At 32.9% G+C, this 18019-nt stretch overlaps 2 protein-coding genes across 2 annotated transcripts; both read left to right on the forward strand.

The window, feature by feature from the left end:
• Nucleotides 1-2551: 2551 nt before the first annotated feature.
• Nucleotides 2552-6042, forward strand: LOC108480376 (beta-glucuronosyltransferase GlcAT14A-like). Its single transcript, XM_017783356.2, has 4 exons — nt 2552-3607; nt 4495-4570; nt 4662-4777; nt 5307-6042. The coding sequence occupies exons 1-4, from the start codon at nt 2974-2976 to the stop codon at nt 5813-5815; spliced, it is 1335 nt and encodes a 444-aa protein (XP_017638845.1). The 5' UTR covers nt 2552-2973; the 3' UTR covers nt 5816-6042.
• Nucleotides 6043-6785: 743 nt separating this feature from the next.
• Nucleotides 6786-17787, forward strand: LOC108483593 (vacuolar sorting protein 18). The gene is made up of 23 exons (XM_017787076.2): nt 6786-7250; nt 7766-7978; nt 8077-8216; nt 8644-8739; nt 9180-9247; nt 9492-9593; nt 9839-9983; nt 10245-10388; nt 10479-10598; nt 10765-10821; nt 10986-11045; nt 11807-11914; nt 12542-12684; nt 13363-13441; nt 13901-13963; nt 14169-14299; nt 14390-14495; nt 14792-14980; nt 15784-16011; nt 16273-16428; nt 16768-16929; nt 17090-17206; nt 17303-17787. Exons 1-23 carry the CDS (start codon nt 7088-7090, stop codon nt 17474-17476), a joined length of 2964 nt encoding a protein of 987 aa, XP_017642565.1. The 5' UTR covers nt 6786-7087; the 3' UTR covers nt 17477-17787.
• Nucleotides 17788-18019: the final 232 nt, after the last annotated feature.

Here is an 18019-nt window from a genome sequence, read left to right on the forward strand (position 1 = left end):
AATTCGTACATAATATTTATACATAACGAAACTCGACTTTAAATATTCTGGATAACTTTATATATATATATATATATATATATATATATATATGCAAATTCATGCCAAGGCACACTATGGTTAGTGCAGTCAAGTATTTTTCTTGGCCTCACTTGAATAAACAAAGAAAAACTGTTAAGAAATCAAATCAGTATGACCTGTACTCTAGACGGTTCGGGTTAGTTATAGGTCGAATCAATTTAGATCATATTAATTTAAATTTTAAATTTTTTGGTCTAATTTTGAGTTTTTATTCTTTTGAATTTAGGGTCGGTTTTTTTATTTAGCTCATTTCGATTCAACTTATTTCAAGTTAGAATTATTTTTAATTTAAGTTATTCTAGTTGTTAGTTGGGTTTTTAGGTCACTTTGATTTCGAGGTTATTTAGAGTTTAGATTTAGAATTTGTGAAATTTTAAGTTCAACTCATTTTGACTCGGATAACTTTTAGGTTTATGTTAAATAAATTCGAATTATTAACTTTTTCATGATTAAATCAAATCGGATCAAATTCATATTAATTCGATTGAATTTAGGGTTCGAGTTAGCATTGACAAATCTAAATTTAGTGTTGAAGAAAAAAAACTGGATTTCTAGATTTCTCGATTTAATGTTTTTTGGTACCTTATCCATATTATTATAATTTGTGTGATAGAGTTTGATGTAATGAGTTGAGTGACATTAATTCGGTATTTTAATTATTTAAGTGTTTAAATTCTTAAAAATTATCCACTCAATAAGGTTAAATTTAGATTTTTTTAAAGAGAGATCGAATTAAATTATAAAATTTTAAAAGGTCAAAATATAATTCTACGAGGTTGTATTAATTTATGATTTCATCATTTTATAAAGGACCATTTTGGAAAGTCAAAGTACAATTTTACCATTTATAAATTTATAACTATTATTAATAATTAATTAAAATTATTAAACCTTTTCAAATTTTTTAAAATAATTAACTTAAATATCATTATTTCTCATAAAATTTATATATAAAATATTTTAACCTCATCGTGTATATCATGCATTTTAATAGTTACAATATGATATAATTTATATAAAATTTAACATTTAATCTCATTTTCTTTTCATTTTACATTAATGTAATGTTTATATCATAAAATATTTAAAGAAATTAATCAAACTTAATTTCAAATATTTCTTATATTTATAATTTATTTAATATTAAAACAATTTTAAAAATATTAAATAACAAAAATTGTTCAAAACCAAAAGAGGATAAAAACATGGCCCGCACTCAACGGTGTTATGCAAGAAAACAGCGATTTTTGGGACCGACAAACGTCTTTTTAAGTTCTTAACAATCCCCAGTTGCAAATAGCCGCGTTATCTGGTAATTAGTTCGAAAGTTGTTGAAAATTGAAACTCACGCGCAATAGAAAAGCGTACAAATGCAGTATATGAGAATAATCTTTACTTTAATTAACTAAAGCATTAAATCCATGTTTTTTTGCCATCAATTAAAGAAAAAGTATCAAATCAAAGCTAAAGTAATGGAAATAGGATTATTTGCATCTAAGTCTTTAAACTATCGCTTAAATTTTAAATTGGTCTCTAAATTTCAAATTATTTCAAATAGTTAGTTCAACCGTCAATTTAAGCGTTAAATGTTTGTTCACATGTTAATCAATTTGTAAACACATGTACTTACCACACAAGAATTTAAGAAGTTATTTTTTTTAGCATGTTAAATCTAAACCTTTTTTTTATCAATTACGAATGTGTTTTATATGTACATCACATCAATTTTGAGTCAGCATTTAATATCCAAACTAACAGCTACATTGATAGAATGATCTGATTGATACAAATGATACTTTGGGACTCAATTATAATGTTTTGACATTTGAGACAAAATTAGAATCTAGACTGTAATTTGAGAGTATCCACTGGAATTAATCCTTTAAAATATTAATTTATATTTCTCATTAGAGTTAGGATACCATTTGGCACCCGAGTTTAACTTTGATATCCAATTTGATACTTGAGGTTTTTTGTTTTAAAATGGTACACGAGTTTGACTTCTATTTTCAATTTGGTACCTATATCAAACGACATCATATAGCTTAATGAATATTTGACATGCGTGCTTTAGTAAAAAAATAGTTCCTTCATTGGGACAAAAAAAAAAATTTAAGTGAACATTGAAGTCGAACTCAAGTGCTTAATTGGGATAAGAAAAAACTCAATTTTCAAATTAAAAAAGAAGAAGATCAAGTACCAAATTGAAAAATAAGTCCAAACTCAGATACTAAATTAGAAAAAAAACCACTTAAGTGACGGGTTGAGCATTGAAAATTAAACTCGAGTGCTTATTTGGGACAAGAAAAAAGAATCAAGTATCAAATTGAAAAAAACTCAGTACTAATTTAAACATTGAAACCAATACTGAACTCGGACAACAATTTTATGTACTAAATTGAAGATTAAAACCAAACTCAAGTATGATATAAGATATTAACCCTTCACCTTATATCAATCAAATTTCATTATCCGTTGAAGTAAAAAAATTGAATTCTTCTGTTCCTCATTGAATGCATTTCATTTTTCGTTTTCTGTACATTTTTGTATCAAATTAAAGCTTTCACTACCTCTCACGACGTGTATTTTAAGTATCCGATAGCTTACATTCTAAGTGTATTATTTTCAAAATTTTCATTATCAAATTTCTGGGTTTAATTGGTAATCAGATCTAGTGCCAAAAACCAAATCCATCTGTTCAAACTTTTTTCTTGATTTAAAATTTTTTTTGGGAGATGTCGGTTACTATTCCATGCTGTATTTGCTTGTAAATTAGCTTCTTTGACCAAACTTTTACTTGAATTTCGATTATGGAATTTGGGGTTTTTGCTTAAAACCCATTTTTTTATAGTGAATTTAGGGTTCTTTAGCTAACATTTTGATTACCCCAAAATGAAAAAACTATATAAGAAACTAGTTTTTATGAGAAACCCGTTGTTAAGGCATTCAAACAGAGTGTTCAATGATAGCAAATGGATAATCCCATTTCTTGCCAGCTTACTTGTGTCAATTACATTGATTTTCTCTGCCATTTTTGGGGTTTTCAAAGCTCCTTATGATAGAGATCATCATCAGTCACCGTTTGACATTATTTCCTTTGCTAAAACAGAGGTTTCTAATGGGTACTTTGTAGAATCTAGTTTAAACAAAGTATTGAACACCAATAGTTCTTCTTTTGAACCACCTAGGCTAGCTTATCTTATTTCAGGGACTAAAGGGGATAGTCATAGAATGATGAGGACTTTACAGGTTATTTATCATCCTAGGAATCAATATGTTTTGCATTTAGACCTCGAGGCTCCGCCGAGGGAACGGCTGGAGTTGGCGAATGCGGTGAAGAACGATCCGACATTCGCTGTTGTTGAAAATGTACGTGTAATGGCACAGTCGAATTTGGTTACTTATAAAGGTCCGACGATGATCGCTTCGACCCTTCAAGCGGTCGCGATTTTGTTGAAGGAGAGCTTGGATTGGGATTGGTTTATCAATTTGAGTGCCTCGGATTATCCGCTTGTGACTCAAGATGGTTTGTATCATTTTCATTATCAATGCTATGTTTGATCTTATGGTTATCTATAGGTTTAATGTAAATGCGTGTTGCTATGCTTGTAGATGAATATTGGTACTAATTTGGTTTGAGAACTTTGCCTTCATGTATATGTATATGTACAGTTTAGAGCAGTTTGAATATCAATAAGGTTGATTATGCATCCTTGTTTCCGGATTCTATAGGAGAAGTTATAACACGACATCTATACCTTCATATATATGTATATGTATATGTATATGTATATGTATATGTATATGTATATGTATATGTATTGTTTAGAGCAGTTTGAATATCAATAAGGTTGATTATGCATGCTTGTTTCCGGATTCTATGGGAGAAGTTATAACATGGCATTGATAGTTCGGAGTAAGATTTTAAGTAGTGTGGAAATTTGTAGCTTATGCTCTAATGAATATTATTCCAAGGGTGTTCAATCGATTGTCTAATAAATTTTGGATTTCAATGGAACTTTTTGATCCATCCCTCGATATGTTTCTAATAGCAAAGAAGAAAAAGGGGTTTTATCGTTTCCTTCAATGTTCACTCTTTGTTAATAACACTACCGGTTGTATCTAGTATGCAAATTCTGATTGGAGATAAAATATTCATTTGTCCAATGTGGCTTCTGTAGTTCTGCTTAATCATCGTAATCAAATGATATATATACATATATTAATTCTGTATGCATCATAGGCTATGTCTTCGGATATTAAGTTTCATTGGTATATTCCCTTTTCGATATTATGATATGCATGTCTTGTTGATTTGTGGATTGGTTTTCGAAATTTAGAGGTCTGTTAAAATGGGTTCATTTTTTTGTCCTGTTTGCTTAAGGATAGCCGGTATGTGTTTCGGTTTTGCAGATCTGTTGCATGTTTTCTCCAATTTGTCAAGAAATCTCAATTTCATTGAACATATTCAGATTACTGGTTGGAAATTGTAAGATGAATACCTAGTGTACTCGCTACTCATTAATTTCTTCTATGCCATAGTGTCCCTAGTTTCCATGTTTAATTATGTGGTTTCACAGGAACCAGAGGGCAAGACCGATTATTGTTGATCCCAGCCTTTACTTGTCCAAAAAATCTGATATTGCTTGGACCACACAACGTCGATCACTGCCCACATCTTTCAAGTTGTTTACAGGTTGGTTATTTTTTCTACTTTGTAAGCACACCGTACCTGAGGCTTTGTCTAATCATGGGTAAATCACTTGCTTGCCACTTTTTGTTTTCTTAAGGGTCATAATATAATTATAGGTAAAAGTACAATAGAGACCTTTGTACTAAGAGTCAGATTGTATTTTACCCTCTCTACTAAAAAATGGTCAAAATATTCCCTATACGTTACATCAAAGAGCAAATTGGTCCTTTGTTAAAACTTCATTCATTTGTATTGTTAAAAATGGATATAGTTGATGGAATAACCAGATAGTAACACATGGCATGCCACGTGTACCTCATGTTGACGTATAAGGATCGGTTTTAACAGTGAAAATAGATGAAATTTTTAATAGAATGACTTGTTTGCACTTTGATTTAATGTAAAAGTTAGTTGAGGGGGCAAAATGCAATCCACATGGGTTTATATTGATTGGTGTTATCTCGAAATCCTGAACGTAATGCATTTATGTTGATTGGTTGTTTCCATGTTCGTTTTTCATTTTTCCATTCAGGTTCCGCATGGGTAGCGCTTACACGAACCTTTGCCGAGTATTGTATATGGGGATGGGATAACTTCCCACGAACCATCCTTATGTATTACACGAACTTCATTTCCTCCCCGGAAGGCTATTTCCACACTGTTATTTGCAACACCAATGAATTTCGCAGCACTGCAATAAGCCACGATCTCCACTACATAGCTTGGGACACCCCTCCGAAGCAACATCCAATCTCATTGTCGATGAAAGACTTCGACAAAATGGTAAAAAGCAATGCACCCTTTGCTCGGAAGTTCCATAAGAACGATCCAGTCTTGGATAAAATCGATAAAGTGCTTCTGGGTCGCACAGGCCGTTTTGCACCCGGAGCATGGTGTATTGGTAGTTCAGAAGGTGGAGCTGACCCGTGTTCTGTACAAGGCGATGATTCCGTGTTTAGGCCAGGCCCTGGTGCTGAGAGACTGCAACGGCTCGTAAACACACTACTATCGGAAGAATTCCGGAAAAAGCAGTGTTCATGATAGTGGTTTAGAGTTAGATCAGATAAACTCCGAAGTGTAAATGACTATATATACATACATATACATCATACTTCATAGATCACATAATTTCTGTAAGGCTGGTGGGATTTTGTTTGGTAACATACAAAAATGAATGATCAAATGTTATAACGTGGTTATATGTAATTTTATTGAACCAAATTACATTAAGAAGAATTTTATATTTGATTTTTTGTCGTTATAAGAAATTTATTAAATTACAGTTTTGATCCTTCTACTATGCTAATATTTGGAATTTGGTTTTTATTTTGCAATTTGACAATTTAATATTTTACTTTTACAGAGGCATTAGTTAATTCAAATAGTTAATATTTGAACTATTTCGATTAAAATGTTATAGTGAATTTTGTTTAAAACATATTTTTAATACTTGGGGCAAATTCAGAATTTTTTTTCGGGAGATTGGAATTGAATTATATAAACTTTTAAGTGGTTAAAATCTAACATACTCTCAAACTCTTTTTTTTTTTTAAAGTTCACTCTTATAGAGTAGATTGTTCTTGGGTCGATTTGCTTGCTCAAAGTTTGCCCAAAATTTGAGAGGCTTTAAGTAAAAATTGTTAGGCTTAAAAATTATAATTAAGTAAAACATTATGCCTATTTAAAATATGGGCTAAACTTGAGCTTAAATGTTTAAGGCCCGAGTTGAACCTAATCTGGCTCATTTTTTAATTTTGTAATGTTTATATATTATTTAATTTATAATACAAAAAATTAAATTTATAAATATTAAAAATATTATGATAACTATATATAAAATTATAATAAGTACAAAATATATAAAATTATTAAATATTAAATTAAAAATAATATAAATATATTTTTTATTTTTAAAAAAATAAATAGTACTTGACTTACTGTTTATAAACGTAAATTCATATTTTAAATTGAGCGAACTTAAATAAATATAAAATATGTTAATATTATTGTTAATTCCGGCTGACTCTAAATTCGGTTTAGATCGAAATCCATCTATTAGTTTATTTACCAGCTTGAGCCTTTTTATTCCACCCGGGATTTCACTAAAACGATTCGTTTTAAGGAAATTAGATTTTGGGGCATTCACTTTCTTTTCACCCGGATGATCTCTTTTCACCCGGATGATCTCTTTTCTACACAATTCAGGTACTATATGTTTATGCTTAATTAATCAATTTTTCAAGCATTTCAGTGCAAGTTCGCCGGTGACAAAATCAACGGCGGAGGAAAGTGTGGTGACGGCAACGGTGAACAATGGATCAAGGTAGAGAAGTGTTCACAGTAGATCTCCTCGAGAGATATGCGACGAAAGGCCGCGGCGTGATTACGTGTATGGCAGCTGGAAATGATGTAATTGTGATAGGAACAAGTAAAGGTTGGATTATTAGACATGATTTCGGTGTTGGAGATTCTAATGGTATAGCCTCCTCCTTTTGCTTTATTTTGCTTCTTTTTATCGATCAATGCTCAATAATTTGAATTTAATTATACAAACTTTTAGTTCTCAGCTAAGTACAGTGCCTATTTTTGAAATTCTAAGCTAGTTTTAATTGAAGTTGAACTGATTGAACTTAGCTTGAGGTATCAAATTGAATCATGGCGGATGAGAGGTTAAGAACTGATTTCTTGGCTATGTAGTGCCTATTTTTTGAAACTCTAGGCTAGTTTTAACTGAATTAGCTTAAAGTTAATTGAACTTGAACTGATTGAACTTAGCTTAAGGTATCAAATTGAGTCATGGCGAATGAGAGGTTAAGAACTGATTTGCTGGTTATGCCGTGCCTAAAATTTGAAATTCTAGGCTAGTTCTAATGAACTTAGCTTAAGGTATCAAATTGATTCATGGCGAGTGAGAAGTTAAGAACTGATTTGTTGGTGCATGTATATGATGGATGCATGTTGTAAATTTTCTTCTACCATTTGGAATTTTAGATATTGATCTCTCTGCTGGTCGACCTGGGGAACAATCGATCCATAGAGTTTTTGTTGATCCTGGCGGTAGTCATTGTGTTGCCACTGTGGTGGGCAGTGGAGGTGCTGATACATTCTACACTCATGCAAAGTGGACCAAACCTCGTGTATTAAGCAGACTGAAAGGTCTAGTTGTCAATGCTGTTGCCTGGAATAGGCAACAGATAACTGAAGGTAATTTTGTTTTTTGGCCATTGCTTAGTTTTTTAAAAGCAAACTTGGGCATATGATGTGGTTATGCTATTGTGTTTTTAACTTCTTTTTTGATGCAGCTTCTACAAGGGAAGTCATTCTTGGTACAGAGAATGGTCAACTGTATGAAATCTCTGTAGATGAGAAGGACAAGAGGGAAAAGTATATAAAGCCTTTATTTGAATTAGCAGAGCTTCCAGAAGCTATCATGGGTTTGCAGGTACACTTTTTGCGTCATTCTTCTAGGAATTACTTTAGATTACCTCTTGGTTTTTCATTTTAAGAACCTTTGTTCTGATATAGATGTTCTACTTGAACATTACCTTATGAAAGCAACAAGAGACTCATCTTTCTTCAGCTAAAAGATTTAGAAAAATAGTAAAAAAGTCTCTTTGGATGGTCAAAGTTCTAATGATCTGTTTATTTGTCTGTGTAACTGTGCATCATAAATCTTCTGTTGGCTTGGGTAGCAGTATTATTTCCTGCTAGACAATTTATGATGAACTCATTGGAATATGTTGCTGCTTAAGATTGGTTCTCATCTCTCGATAATTTTGAAGGGATTATTTGTTCGTGGAACAGTCAGGGAAGTTGACATTTGTACTCTTTTTTTTTTCTTCTTAAACTGACGTTGGTGCTTTGTACAGATGGAGACAGCTATCATGAGCAACGGATCTAGATATTATGTGATGGCTGTTACTCCCACAAGACTTTATTCTTTTACTGGAATTGGAACACTAGAAGTAAGCTGAGCTCTAATTCCTATTTCTCCTGTTTAAAGTTTTGAAAGTGATTGTCTACAAAGGAACATGTTAATATCTTCCCTGTGGTTGCCATTATTCTGCTGCTGCTTCTATTTATAGATGGATATCCCTTTTGTCCTCTCTATTTGTTTATTAATCGGTTGAACAAGACTCTATTCATCCCAAGATATACCATTTCTTTTACCTACCTAGTATGCTATCAGAGAGCTAGTTTTTATCTGCAATTATATTTCTCCTAAACAGTTATTTAGATAATTTCTCATTTAAATGCCTAAAAATGTTCATAACTTCTTTTATTTTCCTGAACTTTTTCTTACTTTGAGGTTCTCTTGCGGTTTTGCATAGCCTTCTGTCTAGCTTAGTGCAATATATCATGGAAATATTTTATTTATTTATTTAATCAATTTTTGTGTTGCTAGACTGTTTTTTCCAGCTACTTGAATCGTGCTGTGCATTTCATGGAACTTCCTGGTGAAATACCAAACAGGCAAGTTTCTTTTTCATGATGATATTTTTTTATTATTTAATCTCCTCAGAAGATAGAACAGAATCTTGTGTTTACAGTACTTTATTGAAAAGCATGTTAAGCTTATTCTTTGTGGTTAACACAATAATTTCTTTTTTTATTGGTTTAGAATTACTACCTGCCCTTTTTAAAATGTGTGTGTGTGTGTTAAAGTTATGGTGCTTTCTGAATATGAAGTTTTACTGCTGCCATTTTATCCTTTTAGTGATCTGCATTTCTTTATCAAGCAAAGAAGAGCCATTCATTTTGCATGGCTGTCTGGAGCCGGCATCTATCATGGCAGCCTAAATTTTGGAGCACAACATAGGTAAAGATTTAAATACTCAACTTTCTCTTCTTTTTTCAACCATCTATTTACACTTGTATTTATTAATTTTCTATTCCTGCCTTCTCCAAAATTAAGTTCATATTTGGTACTTCGGTTGCTGCTAGCTTTTGAGTATATTGTAGGATGCATTTCATTTTATTTCACCTAATCATATAATGCATTTGAACTTGTTATATCCAATGATTTTTTTAATGTACGTGTTCATTGTGGATGTTTTGATTTAGTTCTCCAAATGGTGATCAGAACTTTGTGGAGAACAAGGCTCTTCTGGACTATGCAAAGTTGTCTAATGGCACGGAAGTAGTCAAACCCAGTTCCATGGCAGTGTCTGAATTTCACTTTTTGCTTCTTATTGGGAATAAGGTTAAGGTGTGTTGTTATAAGCACTTGTTTCGTATTTTTTCTGCTGATGTTGTCTGGCATTGTTCTGGATTCAGTTACATCTATCCTTGTAGGAGATTTTCTAATGAGTATGAGACATTCTAAAGGCCCCCTTTAAGTTATGTTTTGAAGGATCTTGGGATCAGATTTGTAATTTGTTAGTATTTATTTAGGATTGTTTAATTTGCTTCTTTCCCTGTTCCTTTAGCTTTTACAATCGTGTGACCTTTGTTCCTAAATGCTGCATAGGTTGTAAACAGAATAAGTGAGCAAATTATAGAGGAACTTCAGTTTGATCAGGTGTCAGACTCTAGTTCAAGAGGAATTATTGGACTATGTAGCGATGCAACTGCAGGGTTGTTCTATGCATACGATCAGAACTCTATCTTTCAGGTTTGTATCTCCCAATTAACTTCATCTTCTGTTTTGGAACAAACTATACCAGGCTAATTTTCTGTCTTCTGGATTGAAAACATCTTCTAGGTTTCTGTCAATGATGAAGGACGAGATATGTGGAAGGTCTATCTAGATATGAAAGAGTATGCTGCAGCTTTAGCTAATTCTCGTGATCCACTCCAGAGAGACCAAGTATATTTAGTTCAGGTCCTGTCTAGCTTACATCTTGTCTGTCAAGTAATGGCTCTTTTGGTTAGGCATGTATTTTTGTAACGCAAAGCTTAAATGACCTGCTATTCCTAGGTTGAAGATTTCTGTGTAGACATTCTTGTTATCATTGTAATTGTCTATGATGGGGGTACTTTTTATGCAGGCTGAAGCTGCATTCAGCTCCAGGGACTTCCTCAGGGCAGCATCTTTTTATGCAAAAGTGAATTCCCTCTTTCTTCATATTGTTTTATTTATGTATCTTATTTATCACCTTAGATGATTAGTTCTCCGTTAATCTTGCACATCCTCATATAGCAAATGTGTTCATATTGCTCTGTTTTTCATGTGAAGGAAATTTTTATAACTTATATGTGTGCTTTGCAGATTAACTATATATTATCATTTGAGGAGATCACTTTGAAGTTTATCAGTGTCAACGAACAGGCAAGTGATGGATCTTTAATTTGATTTTTATCTATTTTAATTTTGCCCCTTATTCAAGTAGTGTGCTATTCTTTGAATAGCCTGAGGCTTATGCCTTTTTAGAACCCAGTCTTAGATTTTATGCCAGTAATACTTGTTCTCTTTTTTCTCTTAGCCTTTTTTTGGCAAGTTGCTTTAAGTTTTTTATGAGATCTTTAGCACTGTGCTAGAAAAATTCATGACTAATTCGAGAACAGAATTCTAACAATTGAAAATATCAGATCTTACCCTATGAATGAATCTCATTTCAAAGATTGAAATTATTTGGTAGCCATGATAAATTGGATCACCCCATTTCCTCATTCTGTTCCTTCTTTTTCAGAAGAAACCAATTTAGAATCTACCTTTATCTCTTTAGTTCTTGAACTGATTATGTTTTCTGTATCTGTGAGGGCACTGTAGAAATTTAATCAAGTTAATTTTACATTTGATTATACAATATTATGTTTGCTGCAACCTGAGGCAGGAATTTTTATCAGCGCAGAAGTATAAATTTGCTGAGCTGAGTGATTTTTATTCTTTAATATGATAACACTTTTGATTGCTTAATTGACAATTATCTTGAATCTGCATGCCCATGCACGAAACAGAACCCAACTAAAGAATCCATAGGTTCAAGTTTTTCAGTATGAATATGATATGCAAGGCAACATTCTCCATTATACTTGCCATGTGTTTGTGTTTGACATTCATTGACAAACTAATATGTGCTCTGCTTGCAGGATGCTTTGAGAACTTTCTTGTTACGGAAGCTTGACAATCTTTCAAAGGATGACAAATGCCAAATAACAATGATTTCCACATGGGCCACAGAACTGTACCTGGACAAGGTTTCAATTTTTTCCATGCATTACTAGTAGATACATAACTAATTATCATCATAGTTTCTTTCTTTGCCTCCTTTGATATGCTTGTGGTTTTATAAAACTGAAATGTGTGGTTGGCAACAGGTTAGAAGTCTAGATGCCAGGTTGTAACATGACACTTCTTTTTTTTTTTTTTTTTTTTGGTTGTTCAACATAACATGATACTTCTTACTGCGTCAGATGTGACTTTGAATTATTTTCTTAAACATTCCTAGAATGATAATAGATAAAGGCTACATGAGATAAGTGCCCAACATAAATGTTTTATCTTTGTCATTTTCAGTCCATTTTCTGCATTTTATCAATTTGTTCCATCTTTAGGTCATTTACCATCCTCATATTCTTCTATTTATATCTAAAGCTAACAAAAAACAGTATTAGCCAATTATCTTTTGGTCTTGAACGTGGTTAGCAATGGGCATAAAAACTTGAAGCAAGTTTGAAAATGCGTCTACTTTTTGGGAAATGAATATTGTTCATTACTTTCCTTGTGGAGTGCATTGTTATAGATGACTAAATTCTCACTAGAAGCAAGAAAATCATGAATCACTAGTCATCTCTAATGCTTGGTTTTGGATTTCAACATTTTAGATAAATCGGCTTCTTTTAGAAGATGACACAGCTTTGGTGAATCGTAATTCTGAATATCAATCAATCATTAAAGAATTCCGTGCTTTCCTTAGTGACTGCAAAGATGTTTTGGATGAGGTGACTACAATGAGACTTCTAGAGAGGTAAGAATCTGTAACTAATCTTTCATGGTTTCATAATATTATGTTTTACATTTGTTCCATCTTAATGGATATAGATTTAATTGTCTAAAGTGTTACCATAGGAAGATAAAATATCTGTCACATTAGCTTAAGGTCAAAACTTTGATGTAGAGTTTTATCTTTTGGGCTTCCATTCAACAATTAAGGTCTATCTTGTGTGAAAATATGACACTAAAAATAATTCTTTTAGTCTGAACATGAAACAGTATTGAATCTTTCAAAGCACAACTGAAGTAAGTTTAATTCCCATATTTGGCCAGCAATAACATTGGATTACTTCTCGGGTGCTCTCCACTTAAAAGGCATTTTCATATCATAAAGTCCATAAAGCAGGAGAACTTACAAAATTTTTGTTCTACTTAAGTGGAATTGCAATCCTTAGAATTAAGGTGTTTGCAAGGATTTATTGTGCCAAATGAACAAAAGAAAAGGAACAAATTCTCAGGACTTGAGGTTTTTCTTGGACTCTGGTTGTTAGAACTGAAATGTTCAATGATTTTGTTTGGGCTAAAGGCCCTGTCTTTTGCTTCAATATTGTCTCAGTAATGTCTGTTTTACTTGCTGCAGTCTCTTAGTTCTTTTATCAGCTAACCCTTTTAGTATTGAAGCATTACCAACAATAATAATTTCCTTTTGCAGCTATGGAAGAGTTGAAGAACTAGTATATTTCGCTAGTCTGAAGGAACAACATGAAATTGTTATTCATTACTATATTCAGGTTTTAGGTCATTCTTTTCTTATTGTCATCGGAACTTTCTGCTGCTTTTCCTCATTCATTTGATCTACAATTTCTCTTTCCTTATGCTGCCATTTATTTATTTAATTTTTTAAGGGCATGGGGGAGGGGAAGCTTAATGCTTTTGGGTTTGCTTGTCCAAGCCTTAAGTTTATTATAGGGTGTATTATTCTGATATGGAAAATTTTTATTTACTCTTCATCATTCTGATGGATAATTGACTCACTTCCTTCATTCTTTTTTCTTTTCTATTTGTGGCTTATTAAGTAATAGAAGAAAGGATTTAACATATTAGTCATTCATTGATTAAGATTAAAAGGAATTAACCTTTTTTGACTTTTTATAATTAATATTTAGTTAAATTTTGTTTACCTTGTTCTATTCTTTATTTGAACCTTATAGCTGTTCTTTGTTTTTTTTTTTTTTTTCCTTTTCCTTTAGCAAGGAGAAGCAAAGAAAGCATTGGAAGTGCTTCGGAAACCTGCTGTTCCAATAGATCTTCAGGTAAAAATCAAGTTCCCAATGTCCTTTCCATCACATTCTGCTGGTTGGTTAGCAGGTCCTTGTATTATTTTCTTCATTTTTTATGTGACTAAGTTCCTCATTCAGTTTTATCCTATACAGTTAGTTTTTCTTTTCTCTTTGTAATAACATACGACCTCTCATTTCTCTTTCATTCTTATTGAAAACATGGTATTGGACACTGCAGTACAAGTTTGCCCCAGATCTTATTACTCTTGATGCTTATGAGACTGTGGAGTTTTGGATGGCCTCAAAGAACCTGAATCCAAGGAAACTTATTCCTGCAATGATGCGTTATTCAAGTGAACCTCATGCAAAGTAATGCTCTCCCTATATTTGCTTATTTAGTCATTCATGTCTTTTATTGATCTTGAATGATTTCTCATAGCAACTTTGTGCAACATGCAGGAACGAAACTCATGAAGTAATTAAATACTTGGAATTCTGTGTTCATAATTTGCATAATGAGGATCCAGGAATCCACAACTTGTTGCTCGCTTTGTATGCTAAGCAGGTGAAGTTGGTTGGTTTAGAATTTAAATGCTTTACTCCTTTAAATTTACAATGGAGTGTACATAAGATGGCATATTAGTAAATAAAAAATCTTCTTGGACCCTCATCTAACTACTTGAGCTTTAGTTTTTAAGTGGTTGTGGAAAGATCAAACATACAATGATTTCAAAGTATTTCTAATCTGCTCCATTTTGTACATCTAAATGCTTTTTTACAATCATGGATATTCTAGGTTGAGAATATGCGTTTGCCTTGTCGACTTTATTATAGTGTGGTTTTCTTTTATATTTTATGTAGGAAGATGATAGTTCCCTTTTACGTTTCCTACAATGCAAATATGGAAAAGGGCAAGAGAATGGGCCGGATTTCTTTTATGATCCTAAGTATGCACTGCGCCTCTGCCTCAAAGAAAAAAGAATGCGTGCCTGTGTTCATATATATAGCATGATGTCAATGCATGAGGAAGCTGTTGCTCTTGCTCTGCAGGTAATATTTCTGTCAATGCATCTGAGAGCCTCTTGATAACAATTTTTTCTCATACCATTTATATTGGAACTTGTGTTATTAATTCGAGAGTTTGATTTAGAAATATATAGCACATACTAATAAATTCATTTGGGAATTAGGGACATTGGCTCCTATTAATACTTAAAGACATGTTAGGCATCTCACTCTCTCTCCACCTTATACTTACTCATGTCTTTAGACTTTTGGGGGTATGGATTTATTTTTATTACTATAAAAATGGAGAATTATAAAGCATTCTATGGGAACTTTTTGGTGGGAAAAGTTCTTTTTGGTGTTATTTAGGTAAATAAGGTAATTGTCTACCTGTGTTTAGGAAAATTTTTAGTTGAATGTAAAAGTCTTTAAATCCGTGATACCTAGAAGCTGCTTCACGATGTTAGAAATGGCTTTTCTGATGCAAAGATCACCTGCAAACCTGAGCTCAGATTTCTCTATTGTAGGATTCTAAGTAACCTGTTTGTTGAGCATGATTTGCTGTCAATTTTAAAGGAGTGGAGCGTGTAATATAAAGGATAATAATAAGTGGACTATTCAATATGGCCATCTTTGCATACATTTTGGGATTTTCTCGAGGCATGTTGCATGGGACGGACATGGGATACCCACGTTTAACTATCATCGTATAATTTGCCTTAAAATAAATATTTTCAACTTAAACATGTCATTTGACTGTACAATGTATAATGGAAGCATCTTTGATCAAACATAGTTTATCCGGATTTTACAGCACATTAGTATTTATTCTATTTTTGGTTCTCTAGATTGATCCCGAGCTAGCAATGGCTGAAGCTGACAAGGTTGAAGACGATGAAGACTTGAGGAAGAAGCTTTGGTTAATGGTTGCCAAGCATGTCATTGAGCAGGAAAAGGGTACTAAAAGAGAGAATATAAGAAAGGCAATAGCCTTTCTCAAGGAAACAGATGGCCTATTAAAGATTGAGGACATATTGCCATTCTTCCCTGACTTTGCCTTAATTGATGACTTCAAGGTAGGATTTCGGCTTGTGATTTTTCTTTATTTCTTTGTAGAGACGATACTATCATTTAGAAATACCTCTTTCTCTCACCTCACAGCAGGTTAGGTAGGAACAACATAAACACCCAGGGTTTAATACCATGTTAAGCATCCAACCTAAGACCGATTGGTTAATGTGAAGGGGCTCAATTTGAAATAACACCACAGGAAACCCAAGATTTAGCAGATTTGGGTTAATGCCATTTAACAAATTTTATTTAATGCACGTATGTAGGAGGCAATTTGCTCCTCACTGGACGATTACAACAAGCAAATCGGGCAACTGAAGCAGGAGATGAATGATGCAACACATGGTGCAGACAACATTAGAAATGATATTAGTGCATTAGCTCAAAGATATGTTGTGATTGATCGCGATGAGGATTGTGGGGTAATTGATCATCCTAATGTTTATTTATTTATTCCAATATCTTAAAAGGATTATGCAGCTAAACCTTTCATGCTTGATTCAGTCTGCTATGGCACTCTGCATACTTTTATGAAAACTCTAAAAGAGTGTGCACATATAGAGGGCTGCTTGCTTTTACCTTATCATCTAGTTCTAGCACGGATTTTTGGGTGCCAGTGAATATTAATTTTATTGACAATATCTTAGCTAATGTTTTAATTTATTTTAATGTTGGCAATGTTATAAATTATCAGAAAACTCCTATTCCTCAACCTATGAATTGAATAGCCCATGATTAGTCAACTTCATCTGAATTATCAGGTCTGTAGGCGTAAAATTTTGGCCATTGGCGGGGATTACAGAATGGCTAGCGGGTATACAGCTGTAGGATCAATGGCTCCTTTCTATGTCTTTCCATGTGGACATGCTTTCCACTCCCACTGCCTGATTGCTCACGTGACCCGTTGCACCAATGAATCTCAAGTAAGTTGTTTGCCTATCATTCTTTCAGTTCTCATATGCTAATGTTCTGCATCTTGGCTGAAAGGTCACAATTTCTGGATAGTTTCTTTCTTCTTGGCCTTGGCAAACTTTTTACGACATTTATGGTGGCAGTCCTTTAAGAGTAAAACATCTGTCGCAGGCGGAATATATTCTGGATTTGCAGAAGCAACTAACTTTACTTGGTAGTGAAGTTCGAAGGGAATCAAATGGCGGTTTGACAAACGAAGCCATTACTAGCGTCAGCCCTGCCGATAAGGTACATCACTTCCGTCCTGTTTAAAGTTCCAAATTGTCATATTAGTAGACAAAACTCAGTAGTCTAATTTGAGATCTCTGTTTGGTTCATGGGCAGCTCCGATCACAATTAGATGATGCAGTGGCCAGTGAATGCCCATTTTGTGGCGAGTTAATGATTCGTGAAATCTCTTTGCCTTTCGTCATGCCGGAGGAAGCCCAGCAGGTTGCTTCATGGGAGATAAAACCGCAAAACCTCGGAAACCAAAGAAGCTTTTCTTTGCCTGTATGACTGGATTATGTATGTCCAACGATACATTCCTGTCCATCTGCAACGAGCCCACGCTACGGCTATTCGTAGAGTTTTGTGAGTCTTCTCTCTCTATTTTCTTTTACCTTCCTGCATCGGTTGAGTTTCGATGAATGGTTGCTTATTCATGCAATTTATCCATATTTCTGGGTTTCATCGTTTGCATTTCTTCCCATGGCCCTTTTTTTTCTGCGAGTGTAATCAGCCAATGTTTGTTTCTTTGATATGGACCATGAAATTTGAGTGTTTCGTGCTATTTTCTTATGTTATAATATTATATATTTATAAATAAATTGACACATAATATTCAGATTTCATTTGATAAATTAAACATGAAATTATATAAATTCATAATTAATGTTAAATTTATTTTATTAATAAAATCATAAAAAATTTAAACCTAATAATATTAATAATTAATTTTTTCTCAAATCAATTTTAAAATCTGAATTAAACATAATTTGAATAGAATATTTCAATATTAACACGTTGTCATGAGAAAGTAAAGCAAATTAATATCTACAT

Source organism: Gossypium arboreum, chromosome 1, assembly GCF_025698485.1.
Source record: "Gossypium arboreum isolate Shixiya-1 chromosome 1, ASM2569848v2, whole genome shotgun sequence".
Lineage (NCBI taxonomy): Eukaryota > Viridiplantae > Streptophyta > Magnoliopsida > Malvales > Malvaceae > Gossypium > Gossypium arboreum.

Bases quoted from the DNA above. Each gene is read 5' to 3' on its own strand.
- LOC108480376 (XM_017783356.2), top strand. From the start codon at position 2,974: ATGAAAAAACTATATAAGAAACTAGTTTTTATGAGAAACCCGTTGTTA. The intron at 3,608-4,494 runs GTTTGTATCATT...TCGGTTTTGCAG, and splicing joins TCCGCTTGTGACTCAAGATG to ATCTGTTGCATGTTTTCTCC. The intron at 4,571-4,661 runs GTAAGATGAATA...GTGGTTTCACAG, and splicing joins CAGATTACTGGTTGGAAATT to GAACCAGAGGGCAAGACCGA.
- LOC108483593 (XM_017787076.2), top strand. From the start codon at position 7,088: ATGGATCAAGGTAGAGAAGTGTTCACAGTAGATCTCCTCGAGAGATAT. The intron at 14,300-14,389 runs GTAATGCTCTCC...TGCAACATGCAG, and splicing joins TCAAGTGAACCTCATGCAAA to GAACGAAACTCATGAAGTAA. The intron at 16,429-16,767 runs GTAATTGATCAT...CTGAATTATCAG, and splicing joins ATCGCGATGAGGATTGTGGG to GTCTGTAGGCGTAAAATTTT.